At 43.1% G+C, this 19,490-nt stretch overlaps 1 protein-coding gene and 1 pseudogene across 1 annotated transcript; both read left to right on the top strand.

Annotated features, from left to right (window-relative positions):
- Positions 1-12,831: 12,831 nt before the first annotated feature.
- On the top strand, positions 12,832-12,963 carry LOC111589485 (uncharacterized; annotated as a pseudogene).
- A 4,039-nt stretch (positions 12,964-17,002) lies between these two features.
- On the top strand, positions 17,003-17,698 carry LOC100278069 (uncharacterized). The gene has a single exon (NM_001151467.2). It carries the CDS (start codon positions 17,171-17,173, stop codon positions 17,579-17,581), a length of 411 nt encoding a protein of 136 aa, NP_001144939.1. The 5' UTR covers positions 17,003-17,170; the 3' UTR covers positions 17,582-17,698.
- The last annotated feature ends 1,792 nt before the right edge of the window (positions 17,699-19,490 follow it).

Here is a 19,490-nt window from a genome sequence, read left to right as displayed (position 1 = left end):
GTATTTCCTTCATTAATTCTATACCTTCGGATCTGGATAAACACTTGAGCAATGGGGAACAGACCCCACGCTTGTATAACTCCCCTTCTATTATGACATATGGTCGAGCTCTTGCTTCTATTCTCCTGTTATAAGCTTCATCGTCTGAAAGAAAATTACCCTGAAGGAAAGAGATGATCTCAGTTCTCCAATCTTCGCTATAAACAGGGGATATGTTAAGGATTGCTCTTTCAAGAAGCTCGACCGAAGGTGCTTTTATTGTTTCGAAAAATACTTCCGAAGGTATAGGCAGCCCCTGGGCTGCTGACTTGGCCAATAGATCAGCGTATTCATTTTCTCCACGAGGAATATTTTTGACAGAAAAACCTTCGAAGGAAGCCTCAATCCTTCGGACTGTATCTAGATACTTTTCAAGCTTCAGGTCTCTTGCTTTATAGCTCTTGTCAACATGACCAGAAATAACTTGAGAATCAGTTTTAAGAATGGCCCTTCTGATTCCCATTGCCTTTAACTTCCGAAGACCCAAGAGCAGAGCTTCATACTCAGCGATGTTATTTGTGCAACTAAAATCAAGTCTTGCCGCATAACAAGTTTTAACTTTGGAAGGTGAAACCAACACAGCAGCCGCTCCTGCTCCGAAGGTTCCCCAAGACCCATCGCAAAACACTGTCCATGCTTTGGCATCTTTATTTGTTTCTTCCTCCTAAGCCCCTGGCATCCAGTCAGCAATGAAGTCTGCTAACGCCTGGGACTGAATCGAAGATCTATGGACATAATCAATACAAAATTCATTGAGCTCTGTAGCCCATTTTCCAATCCTTCCAGTAGCTTCTCGGTTTCTCATGATATCCTTCAGAGGTTGCGAAGAAGGAACAATTATGTTGTAAGCTTGAAAATAATGCCGAAGCTTCCTGGAGGCCATCAAAACAGCATACAATACCTTCTCCAATTCTGTATAATTTTTCTTTGATAAACTAAGAACCTCAGATACAAAATATATTGGGGCCTGCCTCTTAACTTGGCCTTCAAGCTTCTTCTGGACAAGTGCTGCACTTACCGCTGAGTGCGAAGCTGCCACATATAATAACAGAGGAGCCCCTGGCGTTGGTGGAGTTAACATTGTTAGATCTATCAAATATTGCTTCAGCTCTTCGAAGGCTTTCTTCTGAATTGGTCCCCATTGAAAGACTTCGGCTGACTTCAGCACTTCGAAAAATGGTAAGTTTCTCTCTGCTGATCTGAATATGAATCTGTTGAGAGATGCCAGCCTTCCTGTCAATCTTTGAGCGCCCTTTTTTGTACTTGGTGGTTCCATTCGAAGTATAGCTTCGATTTTGCTTGGGTTAGCCTCAATTCCCTTTGTTGAAACTAGGCAACCAAGAAATTCCCCTTCTTTACTCCGAAGACACATTTTTCTGGATTCAGCTTTAGACCAGCCTGTCTAAAATTAGCGAAGGTCTCCTGTAAATCAGCAATGTGGTTATCTTGCTTCGTGCTTTTTACAATGATATCATCAACATAAGTTAGCACATTTCTGCCTATCTGAGAATGGAGGACCTTCGCTGTCATTCTACTAAAACTTCCTCCGGCATTCTTGAGCCCCTCAGGCATCCGAAGGTAACAATATGTCCCACTAGGGGTTATGAAGCTGGTTTTCGGTTCATCCTCCTTCTTCATCCAGATTTGATGATAGCCTGAATAGCAATCTAGCAGACTCATAAGCTCTGATGAAGCTGCTGCATCGACTAAGGAATCTATCCTTGGCAATGGAAACTCGTCCTTCAGACAGGCCTTATTGAGATCAGTAAAATCGATACACATTCTCCATTTACCATTGGCCTTCTTCACCATAACAGTGTTAGCCAACCATTCTGGGTATTTACCTCTCTAATAACTCCGGCACTGAGGAGTCTTTTCACTTCATTCCGAGCACCTTCGGCCTTGTCATCAGACATCTTCCGAAGCCTCTGCTTTCTGGGTCTGAAGGATGGATCAACATTGAGCGAGTGCTCAATAACATCCCTGTTAACTCCACAAAGATCATTAGCTGACCAAGCAAAAACATCTTTATTGTTGAACAAAAACCTTATCAAGGTTTTCTCCTGCTCTTCGGACAATTGAGATCCCAATAGCACCTTCTGCTCTGCTATATCCTCACATAAGAGCATGGGCTTCGGCTGATCAGCCGAAGCAGCCTTTTCCCTTCTGAACTTGTATTGCTCACAAGCTTCGGTTCCATCTATATTATGGATTGCTTTTGAGTCTGTCCAATTTCCTTCGGCCCTTCTGGCGGCTTCCTGACTTCCATGAATAGCAATGGGCCCTTGGTCCGAAGGTATCTTCATGCAAAGATAAGCTGGATGAAGAATTGCTTCGAAGGCATTAAGAGTACCACGACCAATGATTGCATTGTAAGGGTATTCCATGTCAACAATATCAAACACAACTTGTTCAGTCCTCGTGTTGTTGATAAATCTGAAGGTTACTGGCATTGATATTTTACCGAGTGCTACAATCTGCCTTCCTCCGAAGCCGCAAAGGGGATGTGTGGCATCAAGAATTTTATCTTCGGGCTCTTGCATCTGTCTGAAGGCCTTAGCAAATATGATATCAGCTGCACTGCCTGTATCAACCAAAACATTGTGAACCAGAAATCCTTTGATAACACAAGAGATAACCATAGCATCGTTGTGTGGGTAATCCTTGAGTTGAAGATCCTCTTGGGAGAAGGTAATAGGAATGTGAGACCATCTTAACTTGATGAAGGGTCCTTGCACCCCGACGTGCTGTACCCTTCTCTGTGCCTCCTTCTTCTGCTTCTTATTGGCTGGCTCTGAGCATGAACCGCCTGTTATCGGGAGTACCAGCTTCGAAGCCGAAGCAGCTCCATCTTGAATGTTGAACGAAACCATCAGCTCAGAAAAGTGGAAGTGAGTTCACCGGAGGTGGGCGCCAATGTTGGGGACTTGTTCTCAAATGCTACGAATTAAGAACAAGGCAACATAAAATGTTAAATATTAATGTTCTTCGTCCGCTGAAGCATTATTTCCTCAAGGATTTAATGAACTTCGGATGAAGATTATAATGACACAATTACGAAGGTTGTATCTTCGTAATTGAACTCTCAGAGGTAATATATAATAACACGAAACATAAAGCATTAAAGACAAGTAAATTAGAAGTAAACAACATCATTTATACATTATATAAGCTTGATGTATTCAAATATAATGTTTAGATACATTTATACCTCTGTCTTGACAAAGAATAATTTCCGAGTGATGTGATTGCAGTTACAGGAATGCGTGAACAGTAAAGGAATACTGTTCACTATTTATAGGCACAGGACACAGCCTGTGAACAATTACAATCATACCCCTCATAAAAGTTTACAACAGTGACTCAAACTCTTATGGACTAAAAGGTCATTCTATCTTTAAGTCGGTTTGTAATTCCGAAGCTTCATGGACGGCACCCTTCGGCATCACGTACAGACAGCTCCAGCCGAAGCTGTTTCTTCCTATAGGACCTTCGGCGACGAAGCATGGTCCCAACATGTGGTCTTGATGTTGTCATCACATTCTTGCTGTGATGAGTGCTTCCCACCTGTTTCCCTGCTTGACATGCTGCACAGGGTCTGTCTTTCTCAAAACAGACATCGGTTAGTCCTAACACATGATCTCCCTTTAGAAGCTTATGAAGGTTCTTCATCCCAACATGTGCTAGACGACAATGCCAAAGCCAGCCCATATTAGTCTTAGCTATTAAGCATGCATCTAGATCGGCATTCTCTTTTGAAAAGTCAACTAAATAGAGCTTGTCGTCTAATACACCCTTAAAGGCTAATGAACCATCACTCCTTCTAAAGACAGATACATCAATATTTGTAAATAAACAATTGTAGCCCATGTGACACAATTGACTTACAGACAGTAGATTATACCCGAGTGACTCTACTAGAAATACATTTGAAATCGAGTGCTCGTTCGTGATAGCAATCTTGCCCAATCCTTTAACCTTGCCTTGGTTTCCATCTCCAAAAATAATTGTATCCTGGGAATCCCAGTTCTTGACGTAGGAGATGAACATCTTCTTCTCCCTCATCATGTGGTTTGTGCATCCGCTGTCGATAATCCAACTTGAGCCCCCGAATGCATAAACCTGCAAGGAATTTAAGCTTGGGTCTTAGGTACCAACTCTTGTTGGGTCCTACAAGGTTAGTCACAACAGTTTTTGGAACCCATATGCAAGTTTTGTCTCCCTTGCATTTGGATCCCAACTTTCTAGCAACCACTTTTGCATTTTTGCATAAAAGCATATATGAAGTATTGCAAGCATGATAAACAGTAGTAGGTCCATTGCAGACTTTCCTAGGTGCATGATAAGTAGCATAATTTCTCCTAGGCCTACTTTTACCATGATCAAAAGTGGAACTAGAAGCGAACATAGCATGAGAAATAAATGTAGCATCATGAGAAACAACGTGATCATAGCACCTATCATTATACGCATGACTAGTGAATTTTCTATCATAAATATAGGCATGGTTGTTTTGAGAGCTACTAGCCATCGGTGCCTTCCCTTTCTCCTTGTTGAGAACGGAAGTCTTTTGGCTTGTTAAGTTTTTGGTTTCCTTTTGAAAACCAAGTCCATCCTTAATTGAGGGGTGTCTACCAACAGTGTAGGCATCCCTAGCAAATTTTAGTTTATCATAATCGTCTTTGCAAGTCTTAAGTTGAGCATTAAGACTTGCAACCTCATTGTTTAATTTGGCAATAGAAGTAACATGTTCATCATACGCATTAACATCAAAGTCTTTACATCTATTGCAAATTACTACATGCTCTACACAGGGACTAGTTGCATTTGCTTTTTCTAGCTTGGCACTCAAATCATTATTTAAATTCTTCAAGCTAGAAATAGATTCATGACAGGAAGACAGCTCAGATGACAGTATTTCATTTTTCTTAATTTCTAAAGCAAGAGATTTTTGAACATTAACAAACTTGTCATGTTCCTCATATAAAAATATCATCTTGCTTTCTAGCAGTCTATCCTTTTCATTAAGAGCATCAATTAATTCATTAATTTTGTCTACTTTAGCTCTATCTAACCCCTTAAACAAATCAGTGTAATCTACCTCATCATCGAAAGATTCCTCATCGCTAGAAGAAGAGTACTTAGGAGTATCTCGAATACATACCTTTTTCTCCTTAGCCATAAGGCATGTATGGTGTTCGTTTGGGAAGAGCGAAGACTTGTTGAAGGCCGAGGCAGCTAGTCCTTCATCCTCAGAGTCGGAGGAGGAGCAGTCGGAGTCCCATTCCTTCCCGATGTGTGCCTCGCCCTTGGCCTTCCTATAGTTCTTCTTTTTTCTCCCTCTTCCCGTGCTTGTCTTGTGTCTGGTCATTATCGTTATCGGGGCATTGAGCTATAAAATGACCAGTCTTACTGCATTTGAAGCAGAGCGTTTTCCCCTTGACTTGTTTTTGTTGGGGTACTCCTTGCGTCCTTTTAGCGCGGTCTTGAAGCGCTTGATGATGAGCGCATTTCGTCCTCGTTGAGCCTGGCAGCCACCGCTTGTGCTACCTTGCTGGGTAGCGCCTCCATGCTACTGGTTGCTTTGAGAGCAACAGGTTGTGGCTCGTAGACGGGTAGTGGACCGTTTAGTGCATCGTCCACGTATCGTGCCTCCTTCACCATCATGCGCCCGCTCACGATTTTTCTGAGGATTTCCTCGGGCATCATCTTGGTGTACCTAGGGTTTTCACGAATAAGGTTGACAAGATGGGGGTCAATAACTGTAAATGACCTGAGCATGAGTCGGACGACATCATGATCTGTCCATCTTGTGCTTCCGTAGCTTCAGATTTTGTTGACCAGGGTCTTGATCCTGTTGTAGGTTTGTGTTGGCTCCTCTCCCCTGATCATCGAGAATCTCCCTAGCTCACCTCCCACCAGTTCCATTTTGGTAATCATGGTGGCATCGTTTCCCTCATGAGATATCTTAAGGGTGTCCCAGATTTGTTTGGTGTTGTCCAAGCCGCTAACCTTGTTGTATTCATCCCTGCACAAGGATGCTAGCAAAACAGTAGTGGCTTGGGAATTTTTATGAATTTGCTCATTGATAAACACAGGATTATCATAACTATCAAAATGCATCCCATTTTCTACAATTTCCCATATACTAGGATGGATAGAGAATAAATGACTATGTATTTTATGACTCCAAAACGAATAGTCTTCTCCATCAAAATGTGGAGGTTTTCCAAGGGGAATTGATAGTAAATGCGCATTTGAGTTGTAAGGAATGCGAGAATAGTCAAAAGAGTAATTCTGATTGACCGTTTTCCTTTTTGACGAGGAGTCATCGTCATCCCTTGGTGAAGAAGAGGAGGCATCGCTGTCGTAGTAGATGATCTTCTTGATGTGCCTCTTCTTCTTCCAGTCCTTCTTCTTATGACTCGAGCCTGAGTCAGTGGGCTTGTCGTCTCTTGGCTCGTTGAAGAGGGACTCCTTCTCCTTGTCGTTGACCACCATCACCTTACCCTTAGGATCCATCTCTTCGGGCTGTTAGTCCCTTAGATGAAGAGTACGGCTCCGATACCAATTGAGAGCACCTAGAGGGGAGGTGAATAGGTGATCCTGCGAATTTCAACACTAAATAGCCAACACTTGGTTATGAAATGTTAGTGCAATTTAAAACCAATTTGCTAAAGTGCGAATTCTAGAAGAAAGCCAATCACAAATAAGAAGGACACAAGACGCAGTGATTTATCCCGTGGTTCGGCCAATGCCTATTTCCACGTTGTGGTAACCTCCTTCGATCAAGGATTGCACTCAATCCCTCTCAAGTGATCCAATGATCAACTTTGAATGCCACGACTATCTTCCTTAGTAATCTTTCTCCCGTTTGCGAGGAATCTCCATAGATTGGAGCTCTCGCCCTTACAAGTTTATCACAAGAGAAGCACAGTAGTAAGTGAGGGAGAGTAACACACGCAAAACCCAAATCCATGGCACACACATGCACACAAGCCAAGACTTGAGCTCGAAACATAGCACAGAGGGTTCACAACTCAAACGGAGCTCAAATCACTAACACAATTGATCAAATGCGTGGGGGCAGAGTCTGGGAGTCTTAGGATGCTTAGTGAATGTTTGGTGTTCTGCTCCATGCGCCTAGGGCTCCCTTTTATAGCCCCAAGGCAGCTAGGAGCCGCTGGAGATCAACTTGGAAGGCAATTCTTGCCTTCTGTCGAGTGGTGCACCGGACAGTCCGGTGTGCAATCTCTTTCCTTTTTTGGCGAAGCCGACCATTGGATCATCGGATCTGTTGGCACAACGGACACTATCCGGTGCACACCGGACAGTCCGGTGTGATCATCCGACTGTTGGCTAAGCCACGTGTCGCCCGTTGATCGCGCAGGCGACTGTTGGCCGCGAGCGTCGTTGGCTCACCGGATAGTCCGGTGAATTTTAGCTGCTGCGCCTTTGGCTTTTCCCGAGAGCGACGAGTTCGTCGCCGAAGACTTGGGCGCGAGCGCTGATGACTCACCGGATAGTTCGGTGCACCACTGGACAGTCCGGTGATGTATAGCCACGTCGTCGCACCGATTCTCGAGAGCGGCCAGTTCGCCGCCGGGCCAGCCTGGGCACCGGACAGTCCGGTGCGCCACAGAATGGTGCTGGTTTGGCTGACTTAGCCATTCTTTCTTCCATCCTTTTTTCTCTTTTCTTGGTTATGTCTCTAGCACTTAGATAAACATGTTAGTAACCAAAAACAATTAACTAAGTCCAGAGACATACCTTTCTCTTTGATTTGCACTTCTCACTTAGTTAACACATATGAACTCAAAACAATGTGTTGGGCATCTAATCACCAATACAATTATAGAAATGTCCCAATGGCACATTTCCCTTTCACATCATCATCCTAGACTCCCAACACTGTTTCAGTTTACGTAGCTGAGGTTTCTTGTTGTAAATTAAATTTCAATGCATCTAACTTTGGTGTTTGTTCATGCCATCCTTTTTTAGGTCTCGGCTTTCCTATTACACCATTTCTCTGAAGTTGCTGATTACAACTTTATAGCTAACATGGAGACATAGGTTTTTAAACATTTCTCAACTTATGGTTTCTGTGTGCTTCTCTGTTTTTAGTTTATGCCATAGTTTTAGAAGCCTGTTTAACTGGTTGGTTAATGCTCACTGCTATGGGTTAAACCAATACGAGGATTCAGGAAATTAGTGCATCTTAATTGACATTGGTACACTTCTAATTTTGGTCATGATTATTCTTGGATTTAAGACAGTAGGAACAATGTTGTCTGTAGTGGTGGAGCTAATTCAAGACAGTTCTCATGGACACATAATGCTTTGGTCTATTATCCAGGTGTAGGCCATTTTTACCTTCTTAACTACTCCCTCCTATTTTTTATATGACATTGCTTAGTTTAAAATTGAATTGACCAGCGTCATATATAAACGGACGGAACATAGGTAGTATTCTCTATATGCAAGTAAATTTATATCTTGTAGGCGTTTTTATGTTCTCTTTCTTCGTTGCCCTTGCAGAATAATGTGACTCATGTGTTAATGAACCATCACTCCCACTTCCCATCGTACTATATAAATGGTAGTGGTCCTTTTACAAGAACATCTTTCAGTAATAGGATAGCATAATAATTAGTTTGTTATACTAACACTGTATTGAAGTTCCTTTTCTTTTACATTAACAACTAGCTTTATCACCACCATTGGGTAACACTGCTAATGTTTAGAAATAGTTGGTTTTGAGTGGATCATTATTTTCAAATGAATGTTGCTATTAGAATTTTTCTAAAACAACTTATATTTTATCTTTTAAAAGGATTGACTTTAAAATAAGAACAATTGAGCTTGATGGTAAGCGCGTAAAGTTACAGTATTGCTGGTCAATAACTTTTTCGAACTATTACAACCGGTATGCAATATACTTGTTTTCTGTCAGTTGAACCAATGTAGACAACCAAGTAATTCTGACTAATGTTCATCAACTTTAGGAGTAAGTTCTGACTATGCATGTTCTCGAATAATGCCCTCCAATTATTTAAGGGTTAATTCTTCTAAATCTGCTAATACTTCTGACTATGCATATTCTATTAATGCAGACAACCAAGTTCTTCGTCTCATCAGCTTTAGGAGTTCTGATAGTCTATACAAATGTATGTCCTGGTTAGTGCCGTGAACACTGCGCCGATTCATATACGTTTTTCGTAAAGTACTTCAAACTACACAAACAATTTCGTATATGAGAGTACATATATCGTTTTAAATGTTCAAGTTTCTCTTGCTCCTCCATTTTTTTAGGCATTTACATCGATAGTGGCATTGGTTCATTTTCATATATATGGTATTGCTCCTCCCTTCCATTTTAATATTGTATACGTGCCTTTTAATTTTTTTTAAAAAATATTTACATGAGCAGGGGTGGTAGCTCTCCAATGCCCTTTGCCTTCATATAAGACTAGATCAACCTTCCACTTATTATCTCAAGAAGTACTATACCAAAGCCATATATGTTTGATTCTGTTGTGGAGATCCAGGGCACACTGGACCAAGCAAAAGCTGCGTAGAGCCTCCTGCAGGATTTATTAGTGTGAACAGCAGGCATCAACATTCCCATTCTTCTCGCATGCCACTTTACCCTAGCTGGGGAAAGCTTCTGGTCTCACTCATGGTTGTGGTAGGGGAAAGCCAAGTCAGCAGGGTCCATCATGTGGCTGGAGTTATCTTAGAGTTTAGGGTTTTAGGGTTTAGTGCAATTAGCAGCGATTGTTTTTCACTCTAATGAAATACTTGGTAACAAGTCGTCTCTCTTAGCTGTATATTTGATTCTGAATGTTTGAAGCCATTGATACAATCGCTGCTATTTGGACTTAGATTTCAGATGCCAAATAATTCTAGTATCTGCAGAGTTGGGCAAGCGTCTTAATCTGGTTTTGGGACTAGTTTCACCCATGTCATTTTCATTTTTTAGAAGATAGAGCCTCTCTGCAAAATAGAGTGGTAAGGTTTGTCTCAGTTACTCCTTGTTTAGATCCTAATTAGATGGGAGCCACCACCAACATTGGATAAGTACTCTTTATAGTCAACTATTTTATAAGTACTCTATGTATCTATTTTATACTAATTTTTAACTATCGTGGCAACGCATGGGCACATACCTAGTGATTTATTATGGTTTAAACACTAGAGGTGTTACAACCTACTTTAATAGAAACTTCTAGTATAGATTTATTAACATTATTAATGGACAAATTTAGCACATCAAAAGAACTTCTACCTAAGACAATTATATGTTCTTTTCTATCACACTCTTCTCTTTTTAGTGTACATGTTGTAAAATATTAGTTCCAGCAAGAGACAAAGCAACATATTCATTTTCTAACAAATCAGATCTAGATAATATATTATCTTAAATAGCCCAATATTTTCTAAAGGCTCATGTTCTACTCTTAGTCCTTAAAAGATCTTCCTTTAAAATTTTAGCAATAGTGTAAGTAAAGAATTAATTCTGCTACCACCATATTTGAATGAGTATTTATAAGCATATATATCATGCACAATATTATTTTTAGATATCTATGTTTACCAAACAATAAATTATATGTTTGCACATGTACTATGTCAAAATCTACCGGGCCTTCTTTCACTTTGTTTGTTCATGATCTTTCTATCTAACTTGGTTTCATCTTTGTCTTGGACTTTTGCAGTCTTATAGATATTTTTGTTGCTTCTAATATCTTGCTTGATGTGTTAATCAAAAACTGGTTACATTGTTGCTTAAGTCCAAATCTACTTTTGCACCCTTTGAACTATATCCAAAAACACAACAAATAATATTATGCTCCATTTGGATATCGATATTGGAGGACATGAAATTGAATTGGGTTCAACACCAAATCAGTCATGGTATTAAAATGCAATGCAATTCCAATTATGTTGTTTAGATGTCACTGTATTGGAGTTTGGAATTGTGTGGTCTAATTCCATACAATATAGAGGGGTGATGTTTTGTATTGGGAGATGGAGCTTCCAGTTATAGTCCAATACCGGAGAATTGGGTTTTTATTCCAAATCTCAATTCTATGTGCAACCAAACAACAATTTAGAAAAGTTGATGCCAATTCTCAATTTTGTGCACCAATATCTACATCCAAATGAGGTATTAGTCTAAATGGTCATCTTGATCATCAAACACTAAAATCAAACTTAAATGAGCCAAGGTCCATTTTCCTTATAACATCAAGAAGATTGTCAGAGGGGGGGGGGGTCTAGAAACAACATAAATACATGGGACCAAGGAGAAAGGATCTCGCAAATTCAAGGTTTAAAAGGGTTGAGGTGGTATGATGTGGAGATCATCTCCATCAAACCTTGGATAAAATTAAATCTGTCGATAGAGGCTAAGGAGATGTCCAATTCTGACCTCATGGTGTGGATGGCACACTGCAAGACAGGCTATAGAGAGGACCGTGAGAACATGGTGAGAAATAGGCATAGATTGCTTGTATATGAACATATGCAATGATAGAGGCGGATAAAATGGTAAAAGTTGAGATAGAAACCAATGAATTCACAACACAAATACCTGAATCCACCCTAAAGGGTAGCCAGATGTAAATCATAAAAGAAACCATAGAGTTCACAACAATTTTACCCAAATCCACCCTACGGACAACCAGAACTGAATCACAATAAAAACAAATGAATTTGCAACACAAATACCCATATCAACCCTGAGGGGCAACCAGATGTAAACCGCAAACACATGAAATAAACAACAACTATGGTTGATATAAGGTGGAGCTGAGAAAATCCAAGCAATTGCAAGTGGAGGTGAGATGTGACTGATTTTCTCGGTCGAGGGTGGAGATTGTTTTCTTTAGACTCACCCTAGAACCATGGCAATTGAAGAGGAAGACAAGGTTGGTGATGGACATGTCATGATGGCAAGAGAGCTAGAGCAGCCATCTGGGTAAACTTGAATCACTAATCCTAACCTACTAAACTACTATACTAGACTATAGAGACGAAAGGCTTGCCCTCCCCAATATCTCCACTAGCAAGGACACATGAGGAAAAGAGATAGGGGACAGATCTAGGGCCACAATGGAGAGTGTTGCTTGGTTGGAACTCAATGCGGAACATGCGTATACTTTTAGCAGATTATGTTAGACTAAGATAACTCTATTGGTGGGAGAGGAGGGGTTGACCCCTCCTAGAGGCATTGTTTTAAGGTAAAAGAACCTTCTCATGTAGGTCGAGAAATATTCAAACTCCTGTATGGCTATATCAAGTGAGGCAATGAGATTTTTTTAACCTTAACCTAAAATTTGCTCTCGCGATAGTTAAACACATAACCTCAAGAATGCTACAAGATCCACCTAAATTCCTCAACTAGGTGGCCTTCTTTGCGGTGTCATGTGTACGGTAACATTTTTTTGTCATTAGACTAGGTTTCCCAATTAAAGTATTGTACCTTCTTGTTATATGACACATTTAACGTTTTCTCTCATGCCTCTACTAGTATAAAGCACCAGTTTCGTGCGTCGTGCATCACACGCGTAATTCTATTCCTCTCCCCCGCTGCTCGCCTATCAGTGCGCCTTTACCCCACATATGGGTCTTCACCCCATAGATGGAGCCGTGAGAAACCACCTAAACCCAACACGACAGGAAGGTGCACGCATCGCAGCGCTCCCACATAGTACCACCTAGCTAACTAAAAGAGGACGAACAACCGAATGAGCTATAAAAAATGAGTCGGGTTGTTTTTCAACTCATACCTTTTTTTGGTCTTTTGGTTGAGATCAAGTGTAATATTTGTTCTTATCGATTTAATATCTGGTATATGGACGATAAGTTCACTTTGATATTAAATTTATTTTATGGGTATTTTTAGAGGGACCACCACAATAGCTTACTAGGTGAAAGGGAAATGTGCCCTTGGGCCATTTCTAAGTATTTTGGTGATCAAGTGCCAACACAAATGGTTTAAGTATGAAACTATGCCAAATGGTGGAAGAAGTGCAAATCGACACAAAGGATCAAAGAAAAGACAAAAGGAAAAAGAGTTGGCTGTGTACAGCCAACTGCTGTTCAGTCTGGGTGCACCGGACAGTGTCCGGTGGTGCAGGCTGGCTCTGGTAAAAAGGCTGCTCTCGGGAATTCGTCGGTGGCGTACGACTATAATTCACCGGACTGTCTGGTGGTGCACCGGACTGTCTGATGGTGCACTGGACTGTCCGGTGAGCCAACGGTCAACTGCGCCAACGGTCGGCCGCGCAATCCGCGCGTGACGCGTGGCCGAGCCAATGGTCTGATGGGGGCACCGGACTGTCCGGTGTGCACCGGACAGTGTCTAGTGCGCCAACGGCTCCAAATCTTCAACGGTCGGCTGCGCCAGAATAGGAAAGCAATCAGCACCGGACAGTGTCCGGTGGTGCACCGGACTGTCCGGTGCGCCACCCAACAGAAGGCAAGAATTGCCTTCCTGGATTGCTCTCAACGGCTCCTAGCTGCCTTGGGCCTATAAAAGGGACCCCTAGGCGCATGGAGGAGAACACCAAGCATACTCTAAGCATTCTTGATCATTCACACTCCGTCTTTGCGCACTCGATTGGCATTCTTAGTGATTTGAGCTCCGTTCTAGTGGTGAACCTTATGTTATTCATTTGAGCTCAAGTCTTGGCTGTGTGTGTGCGTATTGCTGTGGATTTGTGTGTGTTGCTTCCCTCCCTTACTCCAGTGCTTTCACTTTGATCCTAATTGTAAGGGCGAGAGACTCCAAGTTGTGGAGATTCCTCGCAAACGGGAAAGAGTAAAGAAAGAAGAACGCCGTGGTATGCAAGTTGATCGTTGGATCACTTGAGAGGAGTTGAGTGCAACTCTCGTCCATTGGGACGCCATAACGTGGAGTAGGCAAGTGTTATACTTGGCCGAACCACAGGATAAATCATCGTGTCTCTTGTGCTTGTTCTCTCTGTGTCTATTGTGTTTCACAAGAGCTTGGTTCTTAGCCACTTGATTTAAATTGTGCTAACACTTAATCAAGTTTGTGGCTTTAAGTTTTAAGTTTTTACAGGATCACCTATTCACCCCCCCCTCTAGGTGCTCTCAATTGGTATCGGAGCCGTTCTCTTCACGAGAGGGACTAATCGCTCGAAGAGATGAATCCTAAGGGAAAGGGGATGGTGGTCAACGATAATGAGAAGGAGTCCATCTTCAACGAGCCAAGGGACGACAAAGCCAATGATTCCGGCTCAAGTCAAAAGAAGAAGGATGGAAAGAAGAAGAGGCGCATCAAGAAGATTGACTACTACGACAGCGACGAATCTTCCTCTTCTCAAAAGGACGACGAATACGAGGAGAAAAAGAAAACGGTTAACTCGAACTTTTCTTTCGATTATTCTCGTATTCCGCATAATTTCAATGCTCATTTGCTCTCCATTCCACTTGGTAAACCTCCACACTTTGATGGAGAGGACTACGGATTTTGGAGTCACAAAATGCGTAGCCACTTATTCTCTCTTCATCCAAGTATATGGGAGATAGTAGAAAATGGAATGTGATTTGATAGTTCGGATAACTCCATGTTTATCAATGAACAAATCCATAAAAATGCACAAGCTACTACTGTTCTTTTAGCATCCTTGTGCAGGGAAGAGTACAATAAGGTGAGCGGCTTGGACAACGCCAAGCAGATTTGGGACACCCTCAAGATCTCGCATGAGGGGAACGACGTCACCATGCTCACCAAGATGGAGTTAGTGGAAGGTGAACTAGGAAGGTTCGCAATGATTACGGGAGAGGAGCCAACTCAAACATACAATAGGCTCAAGACCCTGGTCAACAAGATAAGAAGCTATGGAAGCACGAGATGGACGGACCACGACGTCGTTCGACTTATGCTAAGGTCTTTCACTGTCCTTGATCCTCATCTTGTAAACTCTATTCGTGAGAATCCTAGGTACATCAAGATGACGCCCGAGGAAATACTCGAAAAGTTTGTAAGCGGGCGAATGATGATCAAGGAGGCAAGATATGTTGATGAGGCGTTGAATGGTCCAATCCATGAGCCTCAAACCATTGCTCTCAAAGTAACAAGTAGCAGGGAAGCGCTACCTAGCAAGGTGGCGCAAGTTGAGGCGGCCGGGCTAAATGAGGACGAAATGGCCCTCATCATCAAGCGCTTCAAGACGGCGATCAAAGGTCGCAAGGAGCATCCCAACAAGAGCAAGACGAAGGGAAAGCGCTCCTGCTTCAAGTGTGGTAAGATTGGTCACTTTATTGCTAACTGTCCCGAAAATGATAGTGACCAGGAACAAGGAAAGAGCGGAAAGAGGAAAAAGAAGAAGACCTACAAAAAGGCGAAGGGCGAGGCACACCTTGGAAAGGAGTGGGATTCGGATTGCTCCTCGTCCGACTCCGACAATGAAGGACTCGCCGCCTCAGCCTTCAACAAATCAGCTCTCTTCCCCAATGAGCATCACACCTGCCTCATGGCAAAGGAGAAGAAAGTAAGTACTCGAAGTACCATTACATATGCTTCTTCATGTGATGATGAGTCTAGTGATGATGAAGTAGACTACACTAGTTTATTCAAAGGTTTAGATAGAACTAAAATTGATAAGATCAATGAATTAATTGATGCTTTAAATGAGAAGAATAGTTTGTTAGAGAAGCAAGAGGATCTTTTATATGAAGAGCATGATAAATTTGTTAGTGCGCAAAATTCTCTTGCTCTAGAAGTTAAAAGAAATGAAATGCTTTCATTTGAATTATCTACATGCCATGAATCTATTTCTAGCTTAAAGAGTATTAATGATGATTTGAATGCTAAGTTAGAAGTAGCTAATAAATCTAGCTCATGTATTGATCATGTAGTAATTTGTAATAGGTGTAAGAATTTTAATGTTGATGCATGTATTGAGCACCTTACTTCTATTGCAAAATTAAATGGTGAAGTGGCTAGTCTTAATGCCCAACTTAAGACTAGCAAAAATGATTTTGATAAACTAAAATTTGCAAGGGATGCCTATACTATTGGTAGACACCCCTCTATTAAGGATGGGCTTGGCTTTCGAAGGGAAGCCAAGAACTTAACAAGTCATAAGGCTTCCATCTCTGCCAAGGAGAAAGGGAAGGCCCCTATGGCAAATAGTAGTCAAAAGAACCATGCTTTTATGTATCATGATAGGAAGTTTTCTAGAAATGTTCATCATGATAGGAGTTACAATGCTTATAACTCACATGCCAGGTTTGCGTCAAGTTCCAATTTTAATGGTAGATAATTCACATGAAAGCATTTCATTTCTTTTAACTAGTTTTCCTTAATCTCTACTCCTATATAATACACCACTTGAAACTTTGTTAAGTGCACACAGAAGATTCATGATTGAACACTACTGCAATAAGGCACGAGTATACGGAGAGGAGAACTAGAATAATTTTCTACGTGTTTATGATTCGTGTTAGAACAGCAGCGTGTCGTCATGGTGGCGTCCCATTATATGTCACTGCATATGTAATCCATGGCAGTCGGTGGATGATTCATGATTGGACGGCGGCCTCTCTACCTCGGTCAGACGAGAGCTAACCCCACGCCGCCATCGACTGCGCCTAGCTAGCGGTTGCTGCTGCATAGTCCGTGACTACTAGCATGCATGACAGTGCCGGCCGCGGCCGGCAAGCTCGCTGATTCGTTGGTCGTCGACCCGTCGTGGTCGCCTTGTCCACCACCACACACTGCAAAGATGAGCAAGCCTTCCACACACCTTTGACCGCCTCTGTATAAGCTTCATGCATGCATCCATGCAAATGCATCCTCTCGTCCGGCTACACTGCCTTATCCTGATGCCGCCGGCTGGCTCATGCAACTTGCAAGTAGTGAGAGTATAAAAACATGGGCTGGCTCATACACGAGTATAAAAACACGGCCTAACAGAAGACAGCCACCAAGTGAAGGAACACCGAAAGATACACGGTCGATCAAGCTCGACTACTCGATCCATCACACAAACCCTTGTTACACACGGCAGCAGCCAACCCGGCCCGGTCCAGAACCAGCAGGCGGCAGCAGGGAGAAGAGAGGGAGATCGAGTCCGTTTGCTGACGACATATCATGCCGTGGTTCCCAGCCGTGCCGCCGGCGCTGGCGGCCGCCGACGAGGCGCGGATCGTCAAGAAGCGCGCGGGGCTGCCGAGGCTGCTGCACAAGCTCTTCATCAAGGTGCTCCGCCTGAGGCCGGCGTTGGCGGCGGAGGAGTACTACGGCGCCTACCGGATGGGCATGGGCGTGGGCGCCGCGGACGAGGACTGCTGCTACTACTACAGCTACGGCGGCGCGGGGTCGTCGTCGTGGGCCGGCGTGCTCTCCTCCATCCCGGAGGAGGACTACGACGACAGCTCCGACGAGGGCACGCCCGACGTCGCCATGCCCGGCCCCGCCGTGCTCCGCAAGGCCAAGTCCGAGCGGTTCGTCGTCGGCCCACCCGACGGCGCCGCCGTCCTGCACGTCGAGGTCCTCCTCTAGCGCCAGAGCACACGCACGCAAAAGGCGCCGCTCCTTGTCCTTGGCCGCCGTACGTCGCTCATCTCATCTCCCGATGGATCGGATACAGTGCTACTACTGGACTTTGGAGGGAGCAAACGTACGTGCGCTTGCGGCCGGCTTGCCATCGGCGAGCTAGAGTATCTCAAACAGTGTGCCTTATAAATTTTAAAGTGTTTTAGGGCTCAAAATAGTTTTTTTAGCTCTAACAGTGGCGCCAGCGAATAGTTTTGGCGCCCTCTCCCCTGACGTTATCTTTTCCCCGCCTTGTTTCTAGCACCAGTTGCCTTCATTCTCTCCACCGAATGCAGCTGCTCCCAGGGTTCTGCCTGTGCAGCTCCTGCTCCCACGGCAATTGGCTGCACGCCATTATTGCTTGGCCTCTACAAGACTACAACACTACAGGTACATTACGTACTATTTTTAAATTATTTCTACCGCATTCGTCGTTTATTCATCATTGCAGTGTAATCGATTTTCATTTTTTATTCATATTGATAAATTACAGAAAGATATGATGGCCGGGATGCCGAAAAGTTGCAAACACAATGTTGATATATGCTCTTGTGATGAGTGATTATCAACAAGGGTAATATCTTGGATCGAGTTGTGTGGGCTAACCGGAACATGAGTGTGTCCGTGCAACATGTTTCTTAGCTTGTGAAGCGCAGGTGTGGAGTCCGGAGACGATGGTTGATGGCAAAAGTGAAGATCATGCGAGTTCATATCAATAGACCAAGAGCAGCGAAAGATGAATGTTGGGTCACAAGGGACTAGAGAAGCCGCCCATAGTGGCTAATACCCGGGGACACTGAGAGGCGCAAGGATACGGAGGCGGATCGCGTTGCCAGTGCAGTTACAGACTGACGAGATGCGCGTGTCAAGGATGTGGGGGACACGTATGGCGTACGCTACCGCGAGGTGTTTCATCGGTCGAGCTTCAAAACCACCCTGCGAAAATGTGCTGGTTTCATCGTGTTTGCACCTCAAAACCTGATAACATGGTTCTAGAGGGAATCAGAGAAGCAAAGTGGCGTCAACGCGGAGGGTGCATCAAGGCGAAACAATTTTGTGAAAAGTGCATGTAACACCCAAAAACCAATTTTGGGAATATAGGGAAAAAGTCTCCAAAATAATTAAATTAAATCATCTTTTAGTAGGAGCTTCTTGCTTTTGAAATGATTCTCCTAGAATAATTAAATGGTAACGTTAAAATTCTGAGTACCCAAGTTCAGATTTGAACTTCTAACCAATAAAAAAACTCAGAAAAGAATAACTAGAAGATTGCGATTTGTTTAATTCAGTAAATCATTTCTTTCGTGGATTATTCATTCTGAAGTGTTCATGAATAAATAATTAATATTAAAATAATAAAAATATACTCTGCATCTCATGCTGGTGTTTTACTTGTGCGTCTATTTTTGAAGACCCGAGTCCAAAATTTAAATTTAAAACTGAAACAGAAAATAAAATAGAATAAGAAAAAGGAAAAGAAAGGGAAAATCAGCTACTGGGCCAAAACCTTCCCCGACCCAATCCCTTCAATCACCCGCACGACCCACCTCCCCGCACTGAGCGTGTGGGCGCCGTCACCGCCAAGTGGGGCCCACTAGCTAGTGACTGCACTCATCGCGGCGACAACGTGCACCATTCCGCTGTCGTTGACATCGTGGGCCCCAAAACCTCAATCGCGCGTGCTGGTGAACTGTCTCGATGACCGGTGGGACCACGTGGTCACGTTTGTCCCTCCCCGTAATGAACTCAACCGAACACAAACAAGGTGGATATGGTCGAGGCCAGGTGCCCCTAATCTGTTCCTCACGGCTATTTAACCTGAGCACCACGACCCCTTGGCCATCCAGTCGAGCACCGTGGGGTCGCCAAGAGCCCA

Source organism: Zea mays, chromosome 5 (assembly GCF_902167145.1).
Source record: "Zea mays cultivar B73 chromosome 5, Zm-B73-REFERENCE-NAM-5.0, whole genome shotgun sequence".
NCBI classification, from domain to species: Eukaryota; Viridiplantae; Streptophyta; class Magnoliopsida; order Poales; family Poaceae; genus Zea; species Zea mays.
The sequence above is the reverse complement of the archived record's forward strand: the minus strand, read 5'-3'. Positions and strand labels throughout refer to the sequence as shown.

Excerpts from the sequence above, each read along its gene's own strand:
- LOC100278069 (NM_001151467.2), top strand. The coding sequence starts at position 17,171 with ATGCCGTGGTTCCCAGCCGTGCCGCCGGCGCTGGCGGCCGCCGACGAG.